Source organism: Periplaneta americana, chromosome 10 (genome assembly GCF_040183065.1).
Source record: "Periplaneta americana isolate PAMFEO1 chromosome 10, P.americana_PAMFEO1_priV1, whole genome shotgun sequence".
NCBI lineage: Eukaryota > Metazoa > Arthropoda > Insecta > Blattodea > Blattidae > Periplaneta > Periplaneta americana.
In genome coordinates, this window is record NC_091126.1 from 127377513 (window position 1) to 127395689 (window position 18177).

Genomic DNA, 18177 nt, shown 5'->3' on the forward strand with positions numbered 1-18177 from the left:
CAGGAGAAAAGACCAGAAATGTCGAAATACAAACTGGATGCATTAGGAAAAAAAATCCGTAAGATTAATTTAGAATATGAACATTTCCGAAATGAGACTGGTTGTTTACAATAAAATTCTAGTACAAAAACATTCTAGATGTTTCAAAGTTCCTACAAATGTATATCAACATATAATCTTCTCGTATCCATAACTGACATGGGAAGTGTCCATGAAGTGAAATGATAGCAACACCATCCTCGTATTAATTGGCAGGACAATGTGAGGACACTGACATCATGAGGGAAGCCAGGATGAAAGCTATAGACAGAAAGAAATGGAGAGCTCTCTACCAAACCTAGACACAAAAAGTTAGACGAGATCTCCGAAGACGAATATATTGGCATAGTTTTGCTGTATAGAAAGGCTCAACAAATGTGGTGCAATTAGTAACAAAGATTTCCATAAAATAGTATTCCTACTGACAACAGATTTTCACGAATTCATCACTCCCTACATGTTCAGACAAATAAGAGTGCCCATCTGAAAGCAAGAGCACAAATACCTCTGTGCACATAGCCGAAAATTTGAAGACCAGCTTCCTTTAAACAAAGTGAAAAGTGAATTTTTAATACACAATTTTAAATGATTTTCCATTTATGTATAAATCGTCATAATTAGTTTTAATTGTATGAGTCCTGTTCTAGAACATAAGAAAAGAAAACCTGAATTTGGGGAACACATTATAAAATGCAAGCGCAAACTTTCACATTGTCGTCTTTATACCAAAGGCACTCATGTACATTTTTTACTATTTTACCTATCTGCATTTTGCAACTTGTTAGTCGATATTTTATTGTACAGAAAAGCACAAATTATTTTTCGAATACTTAATAGTTTAAATTTGATCCAAACTTAATTTTTTCCACTGAAAGTAATTAAAAATGGAACTTTAAATATTGTTTTCTCAAATAAATTTTACACTTTGGCATAAGGGTGACGACATTACAAAATCAGCTGAATCACAGTATGTCTAATGGAAACTTTTTTTTTTTCAACTTTCCTTCACATTTAATTAAGAATGCAGTTAGAAATGTCACATATCTTAACTATAGAATTGACTAATAAAATATTGTTCAGCTCTGTTTTGTTGTTTGGTATCAGCATCTCCAATACTCCTAATTTATCTTTTCATATTAACTTCAACTCAGCTTTGAGTTTTTGTTATCCAACATTAAACCAAATAGTGACTAATAATAATGTAAATCAAAATATTACCCACCCAAAGAAAGTATTAAGTTAGATAAAACATCCAGTACTTGATGTTTAATTAAAATACTCTTTATTAGAAAAGTGTGAAACAAAAATTTTGCCATACAAATATCATGTATGATATTAAGGTGCTCTTAGTACTAGAATGTTGGTACAGCTATACTGTTTGATTTTTATCTACTTTTGGAGGGAAACTCGTTAGACTGTGTCATATTAGGCCTACTTTCCTTAATAATCAGAGAAACAATAGTGTGCTATTGATGTAATGTACAGTGTGTTATAAACTGCTATAATTCTGTTTACGAAATTCATACCGACGTCACTAGAAAGAACAGCTCAAAGAATTCCAGGAAATGCGTAACTGATAATTGTTGACTGAAGCAACAGATGGCAGCACAAGAAGAAAGAAAAAAAAAAAGCCATTTCTGCTATTTCGCTTGTCATTCATTAAGACATTACTGGATGTAAGCAAATTGTGTTAAATGATCTGAATGTTAAATTTTCAAGTCTGTGTAAATTCTGCAGCATTTAGAGGGTTATTTAGGTCATGGCAAATCCACAGGAATGTTGTTGGTGTGTACTGGAATATCATAGTACTCTGAGTGTAGTAAGAGTACAGCATGCTTTCAGACAGAATTGTCATCATGAGGCACTTACCGACAAAACAATTTTCAAGTGGTGTACAGATTTTGTAGAGCATGGATGCATATGTGATAAAAGGAAAGGCCATTCAGGGATATGCCCTGTCATGCCGAAACTGTATAACAGGTACGGGAGGCATTTGTACATAGTCCTCGAAAGTCTGTGTGTAGAGCTAGCCTGCAGTTAAACATTTCTAAATCCATCGTTTCCAAGGTCCTACGTTCTCGTCTGTGATTTCACCCCTACAAACTGCAATTAGTTCATAAGTTGAAACCTGATGACCATCCAAAACGACGTGTTTTCTGTGAAAATTTACTGACACTAATGGTGTATGATGAAGACCTTTCAGCCAAATTCATTTTCAGTGACGAGGCAACATTCTACGTCAATGGAAAAGTAAACAAGTATAATTCACACAATGTGTTATACTCAATTTCGCATTGAAAAAAAATATATATATTAGGCTACTTTTACCGGGGTAAAGTGATTTACAAAATATTTACCTGCAGAAAGAGACCTGCATGGAAAGAGCAGTTGCCTGGAGGAAGCACAAATCGTGAGCAGTGTAGTTCATCAGTGTCCAAAAAAAGAGCCAAGAACAGAATTAGCTGCAACAGAGTAATTACTGTCTTACAGTTTTTTTATACATGTTATAGCTATAATGTACAGAACAGAATTTATTGTCAGAATTGTCTCTCAATAGTACATCAATTCCTTACAAGTATTCTATTTTAGTGACAAAAATACTGTACAAATAATTTTATAAGTTTTTTATACAAATATAATTTTGATATGCAGAGTAAACAATATGTATCATTACTAGTTTAATTATACAATTCTTTATAAACATGGAAATATACAAAGAAAAAAAAACTGCATTCTGTTAAGCAGAGCAGCACATTACAACCAGGAAACCACCAACTTATTTCGGCACTTTCTTTGTCAGTAGACCATTTGCCTTCTTAGGAAAATATCCAATCTATACACAAGTACTGCTCTATGCAGATAACATTTTGATAAATGACACATCTGAGAGACTCCAGCAGGCAGTGGTGGAAGAACTGAAGAAGAAGGGAATGATAGAGAATACAGATAAAAGTAGAGAGATGTGCATTTCAAAACAGGACAGACAGGAAAAACACATATAGTATGTGATGGTAGGCCTCTTGAGAAGGTAGAAACTTTTGAGTATTCGGCACCACACTAAGTAGTGATGGTGAAATTGAATTAGAGGTGTTAAGGCTACATTGAGATGAAATTTCAATTTGTAAACCATTCAAACTAGAGACCTGAAAATTTGTACAGTTATGATGCATATAAAGTCTCTGTACAAAGTTTCATCTAATTTGGTCACGAAATGTATGAATTATTAACATTTTTGTAAATATAAACGGCATTTTGAAAAGTTGCTACTCTTTTCACAAATTTCAAAATTTGTGTCTGATATTTTGTCTACACACTTGTCAGACACCCAGAAACAAAACTTACTGTCAAGGATTTCCATTACATTTACTCAAAAACGAAGAAAAAATATTTAATGCAGGCAAGTATGAAGTTGCCAAAAAAATGCAAGTGCATAAGACATATTATATATAAAAATAAAAAAAATGATATCTCAAGGCAGTCTTGATAGCAAATATTATTAAACACACATTAAAGAACAGCAACAAAAAATTTCATGCATCTATTATAACATTTGTAGGAAGAGTAGCACTTTTTGTGAAGGAAAATACACAAAAAAAATCCTAAGCCGAAAAAAAATTAGTTGAAAAGTTTGGAACTACAGTGAAGCCCCATTTATACGTTTCTAACCTCTACATTTTTCGCACTTGTACATTATATTTTGAACTTTATTTCGATTTTTTCCCTGTAAATCTGTCCCACTTGTACATTTTCTGCTTACATGTTTTTCTCAATTCTGAGTAATTTTTCTCTGTCCCTCACAAGCTTTGTTGTCACAGTTATTCTATTGCATTATACAGTGCTGTGACACATAGTTACATGTGACAGCTTTATAGTTTAAATCATGCACATGACGTAACCAGTGCAGAATGGCGGGCTAACACAAGAATAGCAGAGGGTAAGTTTTTTAAGATGCAAGAAGGTGTAAACGTTACATGTGTATTTTTTAAATAATTTTCTAAGTAGGCTCGTTTCTGAACAAAAGTTTGTCCCATTCCAATGTTGCTAGAGCCTAAATTAATTTAACTTAATTTGTAAAATATATGATATTTATTTCTTCTTTATTTTCTTTCTTTCTTTCAAAAGAATAAGCTTCCAGCAAGATCTACGTTACAGTTGGTTATATTCGAATTTCGGAAGGACTATTTCACCATAAGAAATGGAAACATACTGTGATTTATGTGAAATGATGATCTGTGCTGTGAAGTAACGTATTATAAATATGCCCCTGTAATGTCATGAGAGGTAGAAAGAACATTCTCTCAATTTAAACAAATTTTTTGTGACGTTCATAAAAGATTTGCATTTCATAACCTCAGAATGTATGTGTTTGTTCACTGCAATGCGTATAGGTTTTGATAAATGAATTATTTGTATATATTGTGTAAAATATATTGTTAATTTGTATATTGATTTTTGTTATTATATTGTGACTCTGTAACGTCATGTAACATAGGGAGAACATTTTCTTAGCTTAAACAAATTTTTTACTGACAATTATTATATATATTATTTTAATGTACCGCAGTACATATGATATTTCCATGCAGATATTCTGCGTCATCATATGATGAAAGAGTAATGAAACAGAGAAAAATTCTCTCCGGTAAAAGATACGAATTTCATAATTTCAGAATATATTTTTATTCACCGTAATGGAACTTATTTTGTTACATGAATTAATTGCATATATTGTATATAGAGAATAATTATAAAGTTAATGTGTATCATGTGTACTATTATGTTGTATAACATTCTATATACTAGTTCAGTATTATTATCTAATTATATTTTCTGTCATATGTAGCACTAATATTTTGTAGAGAGCTAGTTTCGAAATTTTAGTGCGTTTATGTGGTTAAAAAGTAGCTGGATTTAGCATCAATCTTACAGTTGTAATGATCCATTATTATTATGTAGCCTATTGAACTATACCGTTCATAGTCTCCTGATGTAAGCATTTAGCATCAGAGTTTCAACTCTGAATGGCCAGGATGTACTAACCGATAACTTCTCTAACTTGTTTGGGAATGAAAATGCGCTGCCTGATGATAATACAGTCTTTAAATGCAGTAAAAATTACTTTTGTTCAAATTAAAACGAAAAATCACTTACTGCTTTTGCCGATTTTTGAACCTCAACAGTGACAAAAAGCAGTATGCACTGACTACACTGTAAGAGAGCAGTATCTGTACCTATACTGCTTTTTAAGATTGTATTACAATCCCGCCATTCAACCTCAATAATGACAGAAAGCAGTAAGTACAGGCTACAATGTAAGAAAGTAGTCTCTGAAGCTGTCTATACTACTGGTAGGCATACCGAATGTAAAACTTGCAATGATTGGAGGCTTCCAGTGGTCATTCACTTTACAGGAACCATGTAAATAGAAACTTTGACTTTGGAACAATGCATGTGTCTGCTGACTTAGAAAAGGTTGTAATGTTGCCTCGTATCGACAGTTTAAAAAAGCCATCTTCACTAATATGCATATCATTTATAATGAGAAGTTTCCACCTGTAGGAACAAATCAGGGCAAGATACACACTTTTACTGCTTCATTGCATGAAAGTATAAAGGCTCGTCTCCACTATTAAACATTTAACAACAACATGTTAAATATAACATGTTGAATTTAACATGTATATGGACATTTCAAGTCTCAATTGACTTAACATGTTGGCTGAGTATATTGAAGTTAACACTTTTAACATGTTGGCATGTTTTCCAGCAGCAATGGAAAACATGTCAAGTCAATTCATTTGCTCGTGCAGCATTGGTACAGTTCGGCAAAGTTCGTACAGTTTCCATAGCAACAACTAACTTCCGATTTTGTGGCGCATATCTTGATCATTTTTATACTATCATTGGTCCTTGGTGTTGGCTGTAAGTTGTTCGAAGTAATGGAGTGAACGAAAGAAAATACGTTAGAATAAAATTAATGCACTGATGGAAAGGGCTTGTTTGCAAAAGAATACAAACACAAAACATAGAAGGCCAAATATTTTAGAGAACTGGAATTACTATTTAACTGTTCACGAGAATACAATAGAGAGTTTTCGCACTCTCGTCGTAAGCTAAACATTAATGCTATGTCGGCATCAGTAATGGTCGTATTTGGTGATGTATGTTAACGTTTGTAAAACTTCGGAAAGAATAATTATATGATATTACCTGCTCTTTTAACATCTATCTTGTCGTAGGTCCTACGATAATCGCGCTGTAATTTTTTTGAGATGAAATGGCTCCTCTTAAATTGTGCCTTTCTTTGATGTAAAAATAAGTATTTTTGCAGCACTATATTAAAATCATGTTCTGACATTCTCGGCACTTTTTTTTTAATCCAAATCGATCTTCAACTTTAAGCTTGTTTAGAATGTCTTCTGCATAGTGTCTTTTACTAAGATATTGCCGCACTCACATTCCCTTTTCTTCCTTTTCAAGGCCTTGTAACAAGCAATAGAGGCAATTACAAAATCCAAATCATCATCTGAGTCCATTGTCCAAGGTTTGAAAATAAGACACTATCTACATTAAAATCTCATATACTGTTTTTGGTGGACTATGCAAAGAAAGTCAAGTTTAACATGTTTAACAGTGTGGACAGTGTTAAATGAAATTAGCATTAACATGTTCTATCAACATCTTAGAATGTTACCAGTAAACAATTTAACATTTAACATGTTGTTCTTAAATGTTTAATAGTGGAGACGAGCCTTGAGAGAGAGAAAGAAGAAAGAGTTAACAAGTACTTTCATGCAGTTCAGCATGTTTTACAGGGATTCAGAGCACTTCATATCTTAGTTAGATAATTATGCTGCCAATGAAAATTGGGCTTTTCTATTTTTCCTTGTTCATACAGCAAATTCTTCAAAAGTGAGTGAGAAGTCAAACGAAGTGAATTACAATAAAACCTTGGATTACGAGCACAATTTGTTTCGAAAACATGCTCTTAATTCAAAACGCTCACATATGAAAACAATTCTCCATAAAAAACAATGCAAACTCAGATAATTCGTTTCACAATCTTTCATTCATATAAAATACAGTATAATTTAGGTAAAATTCAATACAATAGTGTAACACAAATTACTTTAGTGTATTTTGTTTTTTAGTGTCTTTCACATGTTTTATTGCTTAGTAAACATCTTGAATATTTAAAGAAAATATTTCCACTATCACTAACGGAATCACTTCTGACTGACTGGAATATTTTGCTTTGACTAAGAACCCATCCAATGACAACTGCTTTTGACTCCTTCTGAGGATTTTGCGGAAATGTGACATTGTGTTATCATTAAACAGATTTATCGCACACACTGCTACAACCTTGTAAGGGTGCTGTATTTGAACACAATTTTGTACTGCTTCTCACTTTTTATACAGCTCTTTAATCTGATTTGAAGTGAAGAATTCGTCTGCTCTGTTTTCCTCATCCTTCTCAGACAAGATCCCCTCCATTGTGAAGCAAGTTATGTACAAATCGTGCTGCTTGTATTGCAAGACATCGCTCATTTATCAAACCAAAATGTTTCCTCATTGTTCGCTCGTTTTGCAAAACACTCTCAAACCAAGTTACTTGTAATCCAAGGTTTTACTGCACTTTGAACGCTGACATACATTTGTGTCTTGTGACAGTATTTACCATCAAAGCAGAACTATCGTTGTAGCAAGGGAAAACATTACGTCAAGTATTTCATCAGAAAATAAACAAAATGATTAAGTAATGAACAGTTCATACTTCTATCATTTTTAGGATTTCCCTTCAGTTTTGAAGCGAAAATTCAAATTCAATCAAGAAAATATTCTTTCTAAAATTGTGCAGATTCATGCAACAAGAAATAATTATAACCTTGAATAGAGAACAAATAGTTATGAATCAAGTGAATAACTTAAACTAATTTTTGAAAAATGAAGTGCAGAAAAAGAAAAGTCTTCCCACAACCTGTCCAGCACCCAAAGTCTTGCGGAATCTCCAAGGAAAAAATAAAGGTATAATCAGAAAACTGACTCCATTAATTAGAATTAGGCTGAAATTTGATATTTCCAAAGTTTCGGAACTATATACAGGTTCCATTATCAAGTTAAGACCACAGAGGTCGACTACTCTGCTGCGCTTGTTACGTCACACTAATCTGCACGACTCTACTGATGATGGAACCTGTATGTAGTTCTGAAAAGTTGGAAATGTCAAGTTCCAGGACACAGTAGTTTACCCAAATGCCTAATTCTAATCACAGTCACCTTGAAAGCTTAAAAACTCATATGACACTGCTAACATCTGGGAAACAATCTCATTCTGGCAAAACATTTCTAATGTGAATAACCAACATGTTATGTTTTAGCCACGAATTAAATTGTTCTTAAATTTTATATTCAATAAAACTGACATAAATAATCTTTATTCCTAGTGCATTTTCGGCTGACAACTGTTTTTCACAAAATTGATCGTGTTTTTACCTCTAAATTCTGTAATTTAATTCTACTGTAATAAAATTGGAGCCCAAACCATCTGTTACAGTGTATTTATTTATACAGTAGAACCTTAATTGAATCACACTTTTTAAAAAGGAACTAAGTCAAAATTTGCCAACTTTATTTTTATTGATGAAATGATTAATACTTCCAAGACGTATTGATTGACAAAGAGTCAAACATTTACCTGTATCCCTAACATCAACTCGATGTTTATAGTATGGCAGTTATACACTGGTATTTATTCACGTGAATAATTTTTTTTTTTCTTTGTTGAAAAGTAGCAAATCTTGACTTGGTTCTTTTCTAAAAAGTGCGATTCAATTATTCATCACCCTATTAACTGATTGGTGGATTATCCGACTGTTTTTCTCCCACATTTTTTTTGCTACAAAAATAAATGAAGAACTGTACATTATATTAGCACGTTATTTTTTTTTTCTAGAGAGGGTTTAACAAGACTTTACCCTTACACAGTATGGTTTACTGTTCGAATTGTCATACTGTATAACTTCTATATAAAATGTCTTCCACAGGTATCAAAAGAAACTGTTTGTGTTAAGTATTAAAAAAGTGCTAATAACCGAGTTGTTTGGGGAAAGAGAAACTTTGGCTCATTTCAGAATACGAGATTGAAGTCACAACTGTGTGCAGTTTAATAAAACTCAAGGATAAAGTGTGTAAAGTATGTAAATCTACAACACGAGACCTCCACTATTCCTATCTTTCCACAGACAGCCATTACAAGGAGTGTCCTTGCCCTTAAAAACCCATTGTTAACAACCAGACTTAAATCAGTGAACTTCTGATCACTACCTAATATCACAGTCTACTATATACAGTCACGAAGCTTGAGTTTTGAGGGTGCTAGAAACAATAGACTGTGACGGTACTATTTTGCATTGCCTGTAATGAGGCGATATTAGCGATCCTAGTGGTGAGCAACTATCTAATGTTTGCATATTTACTACATATTGAGCTTCGCGACTGTATATACTAGACTGTGCTAATATGTTGAATGCATGACCATAGAGAAAATTACGAAAATCTTTTATGATACAGATTACCTGGTTTTTTTGATTAACTGTTCAACCCACCCCCTTCATTACAATGGATAACAGAGGTTCTACTATAGTAGTAAACAAAGGAAGAAAGCAGCATTTACGTCATACAACAAAAAAAGGCAGTTACTTCCATTTACTGTTGCAAAATCAATGTTAAAGTTTGCATATTACACTTTGTAAAATGGCAGTATCTACTGAAATAAAATTATTTGAGAAAAATTTCAATTTCTTATGCCATAAATAAATCTTCCTGCTTATTTTACAACTATACTGCTAATTTGAACTCAATCCATAAACGAGAAAGTAATGGGAAATGTATTTAACTTTGAACGCATTTTTCTCATTTATGAACTTCATGAAGATACTGTCTATATCCTTGGCATGGCAGATGTATTCTACTGATTAGGAGGCAAACAAGAAAGTGTGGATGACCGAGCTTTTCAAAAACAATCTGGAAAAGTTGAACAAGGGTGTAGTTTAAGAAAAATAAATCCAAAATAAATACTTTTTCAAATGTATCTGTGCACCAGAAGTATAAAATGTGTTTATGTTTAAAATAGATCAAATATGTTTTACATGAGTTCTACAGTAGAATCTCAATTATCCGTAGTAATGAAGGAGGTGGACTGAACGGTTAATTGAAAAAATTGGATAATCCGTACTGTAAAAGATTTTCATAAATCAGGTGCATAATATTTTGGCCAAAATTTCGAAATTTCCTTCGTGGTCTTGTGTTTAATGTGCTATGTACTGGATCAGAAATTCACTAAAAGTTCGGTTGTCAACTACAGGTTCTTCAGGGCCAAGTGTTGATGGTTGATGATTGTCTGCGGAAAGATAGGAATAGTAGAAGTCTCATGTTGTAGATTTACATACTTCATGCACTTTAATCTTTTTTTTTTTTATTAAATCGCGTACAGTTGTAATGCCAATCTCCTACTCTGAAGCAACATTAACCACAGTTTCTCCTCTCCCAAATCTCTCAATTATTTGTAATTTTTCTCTATAATTAACACAACACGTTTTCTTTGGCAAATGTGGAAAACATTTTGCATAGAAGTTATGCAATACGACCACTCGAATAGTAAGGATAAGGACAGAATGGTACATGGATTTGTGGAAGTTCTTGGGGTAATTACTTCGAAAGCAGATACTTAGTGGCTATTAAGTAGACTAACTATTTCTGTTGCCGACAGTGAAGCATTCCTATTACATATTGCGAAAGGGTAAAGGCTTGTATTAACCCTCTGTAGAAAAACTACGTTGAAATATAATGTATTGTAGCTACTTTACATTTTTTTCTGCCAGAAAAAAATTCGGATAAGCCGACAATTGGTTAATAGGGTGACGGATAATCAAGGATCTACTGTATAATATATTTTTGTTCCATTTCATATGTAATTTACGTTATTCTCAATTACACATTATTTCTATGCTCCCTTTACACTATATAAACGGATTTTACAGTATATAGATGAAAGTAAACACATGCAGATTTTTCTAACTCTAACAGGTGTTTTGAAAGCTCTCATTCATTCATAGTGTTCTGCCCAAACGCAGGTCTTTCACTGCAAACCTAGCATTCTCCATTCTTTCCTATTTCATGCCATGTTTGCAGTTTTTCTTGGGAAAGGTAAATGTGGTAGTTTCCCATTGCTTCCACACACCACTCTCTCTTTTGCATCTTAAAAGATCCCAGAGGCCCCAGTGTGGAGGTGAGGAGAGTGGATTTGACTAATTAAGCCCTCTGGACTTCACCGAAAGGATTAAATATCAATTCTATCAGGGTTTCTGACCCTATCAGAGACTGGGAAATCCCATGGGCATGAAAATTGGTGCAGGCTATTTTAGACCTTAAGCAATTTTTTAGTCTCACTCCGTGGTGTTGTGGTCTAAGGCATCCTGCCTAGGACAAGCATTACAGAATGTGCACTGGTTCGAGTCATAGGTGAAGAAATTTTCTCAGGAAATTTAGGCCAGTGTATGGCACCAGTGCCAACCAAGCTGAATTTTCTCCGCCATATTATTATTATTATTATTATTATTATTATTATTATTAATAGCCCTCGTACTTCTGCCATATTGTAACTATGTTCACATAAAGATCATTCCCCCTTTCAAGTGAGCTTTTTTTTAATAAGCTGCATATGGACCCTATTTATTGACTGAAAAACGCATTCAATGATAATATCGCAGATTTTTTCAGTTTAACTATCAAAATGTACAGACACCAAATGAAACGAGTTGTACAGTCTCCTATGAAAACTTACAAACACTGCCACGTCAAGGAGCCACTAGTAGTACATGCACGGTGCCTATAGGTCGTATGGGATCCACAAAGGTACAGTGATATGGGAAACAGACCACAGCTCAGATGACGCACCTTACCTACACAGTACAAAAAATGTCAGTGAATGCTTAGTGATAGGAAAACTTGGATAAATGATACAAAAATTAATCAAATTGTCGAAGTAGATAGATGAAAATATTTTCAATGCCTCCATTCTGATGATAATATAGTGAAGATGATGACCAGGAAAAACAGATTTCAGACAAAATAAAGGAAGAAGAGGGTGAAGATTTTCAAATAACACAAGAAGTACCAACTGTTATGGAAGAAATAAGAGAAAAAATGCACTAGCAACAGATGACAAGAAATGAATTTTTTAAGATTAAAGCAAGACATCAGAAAATTGGTAACAAATGGAAAATAAGTACTGTACAATGGAATCCCTCATATCTGGTACCCAAATAACCAACAATTCCAAATCAAAGGCATTTTTAATAAGAAAAAGAAAAATGAAAATACGAGGGACAGTCAGTATGTTATAAACTAAAGTAGCAGTGACAAATGAAGAGTCCACTGCAAGAATGATGGATGTCACTTTCTTGTCTAAAATGAACCAAGACTGTCAATGCATAGCTTAAGACATATTAAATGTACATACATAGTTATATGGCATTAACACTCATAGTCATTGTCCAGTAATGATCGGAAAATCACAGTTAAGCTTTGAGCGCTAAGCATTTCAAACTTTCAATTGCTTCTCCTGCAAAATGTATTCCAAATGACATCCATCATTCTTGCAGTGGACTCTTCAAATATAAATGACACTCAGGAGGAAATTAAACGCAGAATAAATATGGAAAATACCAGTTATCATTCGGTTGAGAAGCTTTTGTCATCCAGTCTGCTCTCAAAAAAGCTGGAAGTTAGAATTTATAACACAGTTATATTACCAGTTGTTCTGTATGGTTGTGAAACTTGGATACGAGAGATTCTACTGTATTACTATATCTATACACAAAAAGCAAATAAGAATGATCTAGGGAATTATAGAGGAATTACTTTCCTTTCCTCTGTACTGAAGTTATTTCTAAAAGATGTAGGAATTCCAAGAACCTCTATAAAACTGATACGGGGTATGAACACAAATGCATGAACAAAAGTTGGTATAAATGGAAAATTAACAAAGAGCTTAAGTGTGCAAAAGTAGCAAGACAAAGAGATTCCATAAGTCCTTTACTGTTCAGTTTAATAATGGATAAAATTAAACGAAAAAGCCAGAGAAAGAGAAACTGTGAGAAAAGGCTATGGAAGTGAAGAGAGGAAGAGGGAAAGGAGTGGAGAAAGTCAGAAACCACTTTTTCAGTATGAGTACATATCAATGAAGTACAATGAAAAGATCAATTCCACTAAAATTCGAAATCTATTTTCACAGTATTGCGATACTTCCTTTACAATGTATGTAAGGTGGTAACAATGATTAATACAGTGACTCCATACAAATATTCCAGGTGTTTCTGTTGATTGCCGGGTGGTATTTCCCCCCTGCTGCTTGCATCCACTAACTTACTGCATTTCGCCAGATTAAAATTTATATATTATGTTATATTAATAACATTTGGTGCTCACCCTTGATATAGTACTACTGGAATTGTTGCCCATTTTGTGCGATACTTGATTCAAATCTCATATTTCACAGAACCTGATTCATTATACCTATTCACTAAATTTATTATTGTATTTCAACACAGAACTTGGTGGACAAGAAATTTATGTCTAAAGCTTTCACTTGTTCTGACACACGATTTATTTTTCTGTCTTCAAAATGTGTACACGTTCATGCAACTGACTATGTAACCATTGCAAAACATAATGTAATGTGATAAACTGCACTTATTTTTAGCCGACTCACTGCAAGTCTTTTCTGCCATCTGTCAAGGACAGACTGACAACTAATTTCGGGAAATGGGGATTCACCAACCATGCAGCTTTGAAGTGGTGATCTCTATCATTCCCTCATTCCCTCTCTTGGCATGTACAAAATAAGAGCTAATGCTTAAAGAATATGTAATATATTTGTCATTAAGCAGTTATCTCTGCAAGACGGTATTTTACAGCATGAAGAATAACAAACACCAGCCAGGAGTGATAAACTAAGCTAAACTTTAAGGTATTCACCAGCCATGCAGATAAGGGGAGACGAACTCATGAAAAGTCGGATCGGCATTTTTAGTGGTTAATCATGAGACAAAGATGTCCAATTTTTTAATATCCACCACTGTAGAGTAACAGCTTGCCTGACTGTGAAACAAATGGGTCCAGGTTCAAATTCTGGTTGGAACAAGTTACCTGGTTGGGGTATTTTCCGAGGTTTTCCCTCAACCACTTCAAGCAGAATTGCTGGGCAACTTCCAATGCTGAACCTCGGACTCATTTTGCCTGAATTAGTTTCAATTCATGTACCATATTAATAGTTTCAGGTCGACCAGATTGTGGCCGATGTGATTCCAGGATTCACCTACAGGTGTCATCTGTCTGGGGAAGCTGCACAAATCCATAGTGGCTTCTACAGTGGACTATAACAGACCAGGGAGTGTAGCTCCTTTGGATAGATGGTGCCTTGGTGAGTCGCGGAATCTGTGGTGCTGCCATCTTCAGGTCAAAGAATGCAGCAGAACGCAAGCACGTGAATTGCAAACAGATGCCATCAACCTGAGGAGGCAGCATATTAACAGGGAGATGGAGGTGCGTTTACAGACTTTGTCAGAACCGGATGCCATAGCCGAATAGATAAAATGGCACCAAGCAGTGAATCACATGGTTGAAGAGCAGTCCTAAAGACTTCAATAATCACTACTCAACAAGGTTTTCATAATCTGGATAAGAATAACTACTGTATTTTTATGTAATTTGTATGTCTTGATTACGAATATGACATTGAAAAAGTGCCTACATGTCATATTTTTTCAGAAACTTATATTTTTAGTTAGTGAATTGTCTAAAAATGTGTTAAAACCTAGCCACTTTGAAAGAGGTTCTTTTCTTTAATGTAGATCTTTTACATAATTATATATCATTTCCGTTCTTTTAAGGTACCAATTTAAACATACTTTCACTTTTGTGGGTTAAATGAGTGTTACCCCTTAGCGATGATTGTTTTATTACCCTTATTATGCAGCTGCATGGAGGGTAGGTCACATCTGGCTATAACTGACTAAGGGAAAGGAGGAAATATGGTCACTGTTGTATCGTTAGACAAGAAATGAACAATTTAGCGATTAGTTCTGACTGTGGAAATGTTATGAGAGGTACTAGTTATTCTGTAATAGTGTTAAATCGTCGCTAATGTAAAAATTTTCCAAATAGTTTCTGCTATGTTTATGGGGAATTATCAATATAAAAAGGCACATTTCTTGTATTTTGGCTGTAAAGTGGATAAACAAGACAAAAATTGGGCACCACATGTGTATTGTGTAACATGTTACGTGAAGTTAACAGAGTGGTTTTGGGGGAAAAATAACATGTCTTTTGCTGTTCCAATGATTTTGCGACAGCCTACCAGTCATGTGGAAGATTGTTACTTCTATATTACCAAAACAGAGGGATTTTCAAGGAAAATAAAGATAAAATTGTGTATCCTAATCTCCCACCAGTCATAAGACCTGTGCCACATTCTCGTGAACTTCCTGTCCATATCTCTCTGCCCAGTGGGGAAGATTCTGTCATTCCAGAGGAACACAAACTATTAAAATCCTCAGAGTAACCTTCAACTTCCGCTGATGCCATCCACATTCCCAAACATCATAGAACACCACATCTGATATGACAGGCACTTAGTTAGGGATTTAGGTCTTTCCAAGCAACATGCTGAACTATTAGGTTCTAGATTACAAAAATGGGCCTTAATAGCAAAAAATTCGAATATATATATTATTTTAATGTACCGAAGTACATATGATATTTCCATGCAGATATTCTGCGTCATCATACGATGAAAGAGTAATGGAACGGAGAAAAAATTCTCTCCGGCGCCGGGATTTGAACCCGGGTTTTCAGCTCTACGTGCTGATGCTTTATCCACTAAGCCACACCGGATACCCACCCTGGCATCGGACAGAATCGTCTCAGATTAAGTTCCAACTCTTGGGTTCCCTCTAGTAGCCGCCCTCTGCACTACGTCATAGATGTCTATGAACGTAGGACTGAAGTCCACACATGTGCTGAGGTCCACTCGTTATGAGTGACTAGTTGGCCGGGATCCGACGGAATAAGCGCCGTCTTTCGCATATCATATATATATATATATATATATATATATATATATATATATATATATATATTATTTTAATGTACCAAAGTACACATGATATTTCCATGCAGATATTCTGCGTCATCATATGATGAAAGAGTAATGGAACAGAGAAAAAATTCTCTCCGGTGCCGGGATTTGAACCCGGGTTTTCAGCTCTACGTGCTGATGCTTTATCCACTAAGCCACACCGGATACCCACCCCGGCGTCGACCAGAATCGTCTCAGATTCAGTTCCAAGGTGCTTATTCCATCAGATCCCAGCCAACTAGTCACTCATAAAGAGTGCACCTCAGCACATGTGTGGACTTCAGTCCTACGTTCATAGACATCTATGATGTAGTGCAGAGGGCGGCCACTAGAGGGAAGCCAAGAGTTGGAACTTAATCTGAGACGATTCTGTCCGACGCCGGGGTGGGTATCCAGTGTGGCTTAGTGGATAAAGCATCAGCATGTAGAGCTGAAAACCCGGGTTCAAATCCCGGCGCCGGAGAGAATTTTTTCTCCACTCCATTACTCATTCATCGTACAAAAAATTCGAAGATTTCCGTGTTCAGAAAACGAAACAATAAACTGACTAGTTATTTTGCAATGGAAAATACTGTTTGTGCCTGCAAAAATGTGAACGGGCTTATGGATGAATTAGATATTGAATATAATCCAGAAGAATGGAGAATGTTCCTCGATTCTGAAAACTAAGCTTAAAAGCAGTTTTATTGCACAATGGCAATACAAAACCTTCCATCAGTGGCTCATTCAGTCACTATGAAAGAAACTTATGAAAACATGGCAATAATATTGAATGCAGTAAATTGTAATGCACATCATCGCTGGGCAATTTGTGGGCATTTGAAATTAAAAGCTTTGTTGCTTGGATTACAAGGAGAGTTTACTGAGTTATGTTGTTTTTTACGTTTGTGGGACAATCGAGCAACAGCACAACATTATGTGGCGAAGAACTGGCCTATCAGACCAGGTTATACTCCTGGTGAGCATAATATTAAATATCCTACGTTAGTGCAACATGAGAAAGCACTTCTTCCTCCACTGCATATAAAACTAAGACTACTGAAAAATTTTGTGAAAGCTCTAGATGAGAGTGGAGAAGCCTTTCAATACTTAAAAGACTCTGTTCCCTAAAATCAGTGATGCTAAATTAAACGAAGGCATATTTGTCGGTCCACAAATTAGACAACTTTTGAAGGACAGCATTTTTTGAGAAAAGACTTAACCCCAAGGAATTACCAACATGGAAATCTTTTGCATCAAAGGGTTTTTAGAGAATCACAAGGCAGAAAATTATCGCCAATTAATAGAGACGTTACTAAGAAACTACAAAAAAGAATAGCCTACAGTATGTCACTGAAGATCCACTTCTTACATTCTTATTTGGACTTCTTTCCTGAGAACTTGGGGACTGTAAGTGATGAGCAGGGAGAGCGATTTTACCAAGACATTGCTGCAATGGAGCAATGGTATCAAGGAAGATGGGATCCAGTGATGATGGGCAATTATTGCTAGTTTTTAAAAAGAGAAGATTCCAGTTCTCATAAGAGAAAAAAATGAAGGTATTTTTTTTATCTTTCTCTATTTTATTGCACGGAGAGTGATTTTTATAAGTCTTAATAGCTGCTCAGTTGTTAATGTATCAGTTTTATCATATCTAAGTTGCCCTTGGAAATTTTCACACAAAAAAATGAGAACAAAGTAATTTTAATAGGTCAAAAATCCTGATTTTTCAATGTATCAAGTAAGTATCTATAACAGAAAACCGTGACATGTTACGAACGTTTGACTGTCATTTTCGTGTTTAGCGCATGCAAATTAGTTAAAATCAGCCTATTTTATTAATGTTATGGAAAAAAAGTTCAAATTTGTTGAGTAGTGAATCATCCCAATACATGTTACACAATATGCTAAGACTGTGATGCTTGCCTACGGGTCCTTCTCCAAAAAAAAAAAAAAAA

The 18177-nt window shown here is 34.6% G+C and overlaps 1 protein-coding gene across 5 annotated transcripts in view; it reads right to left on the minus strand.

Moving 5' to 3' along the window:
- Window positions 1–18177, minus strand: part of LOC138708018 (guanine nucleotide exchange factor C9orf72 homolog) — an 89233-nt gene that overhangs the window by 63162 nt on the left and 7894 nt on the right. For 4 of the 5 annotated variants that reach the window (XR_011334532.1, XR_011334533.1, XM_069838125.1 and 1 more), the window contains exon 4: window positions 2397–2501. The exons of the other annotated variant lie outside the window; for it this stretch is intronic. Coding sequence is in view for 2 of the 4 variants with exons in the window: in XM_069838125.1 (XP_069694226.1) it covers window positions 2397–2501 (105 nt within the window). In the remaining 2 variants the exon portion in view is untranslated. The remainder of the gene's footprint in view (window positions 1–2396; window positions 2502–18177) is intronic. 5 annotated transcript variants of the gene reach the window in all.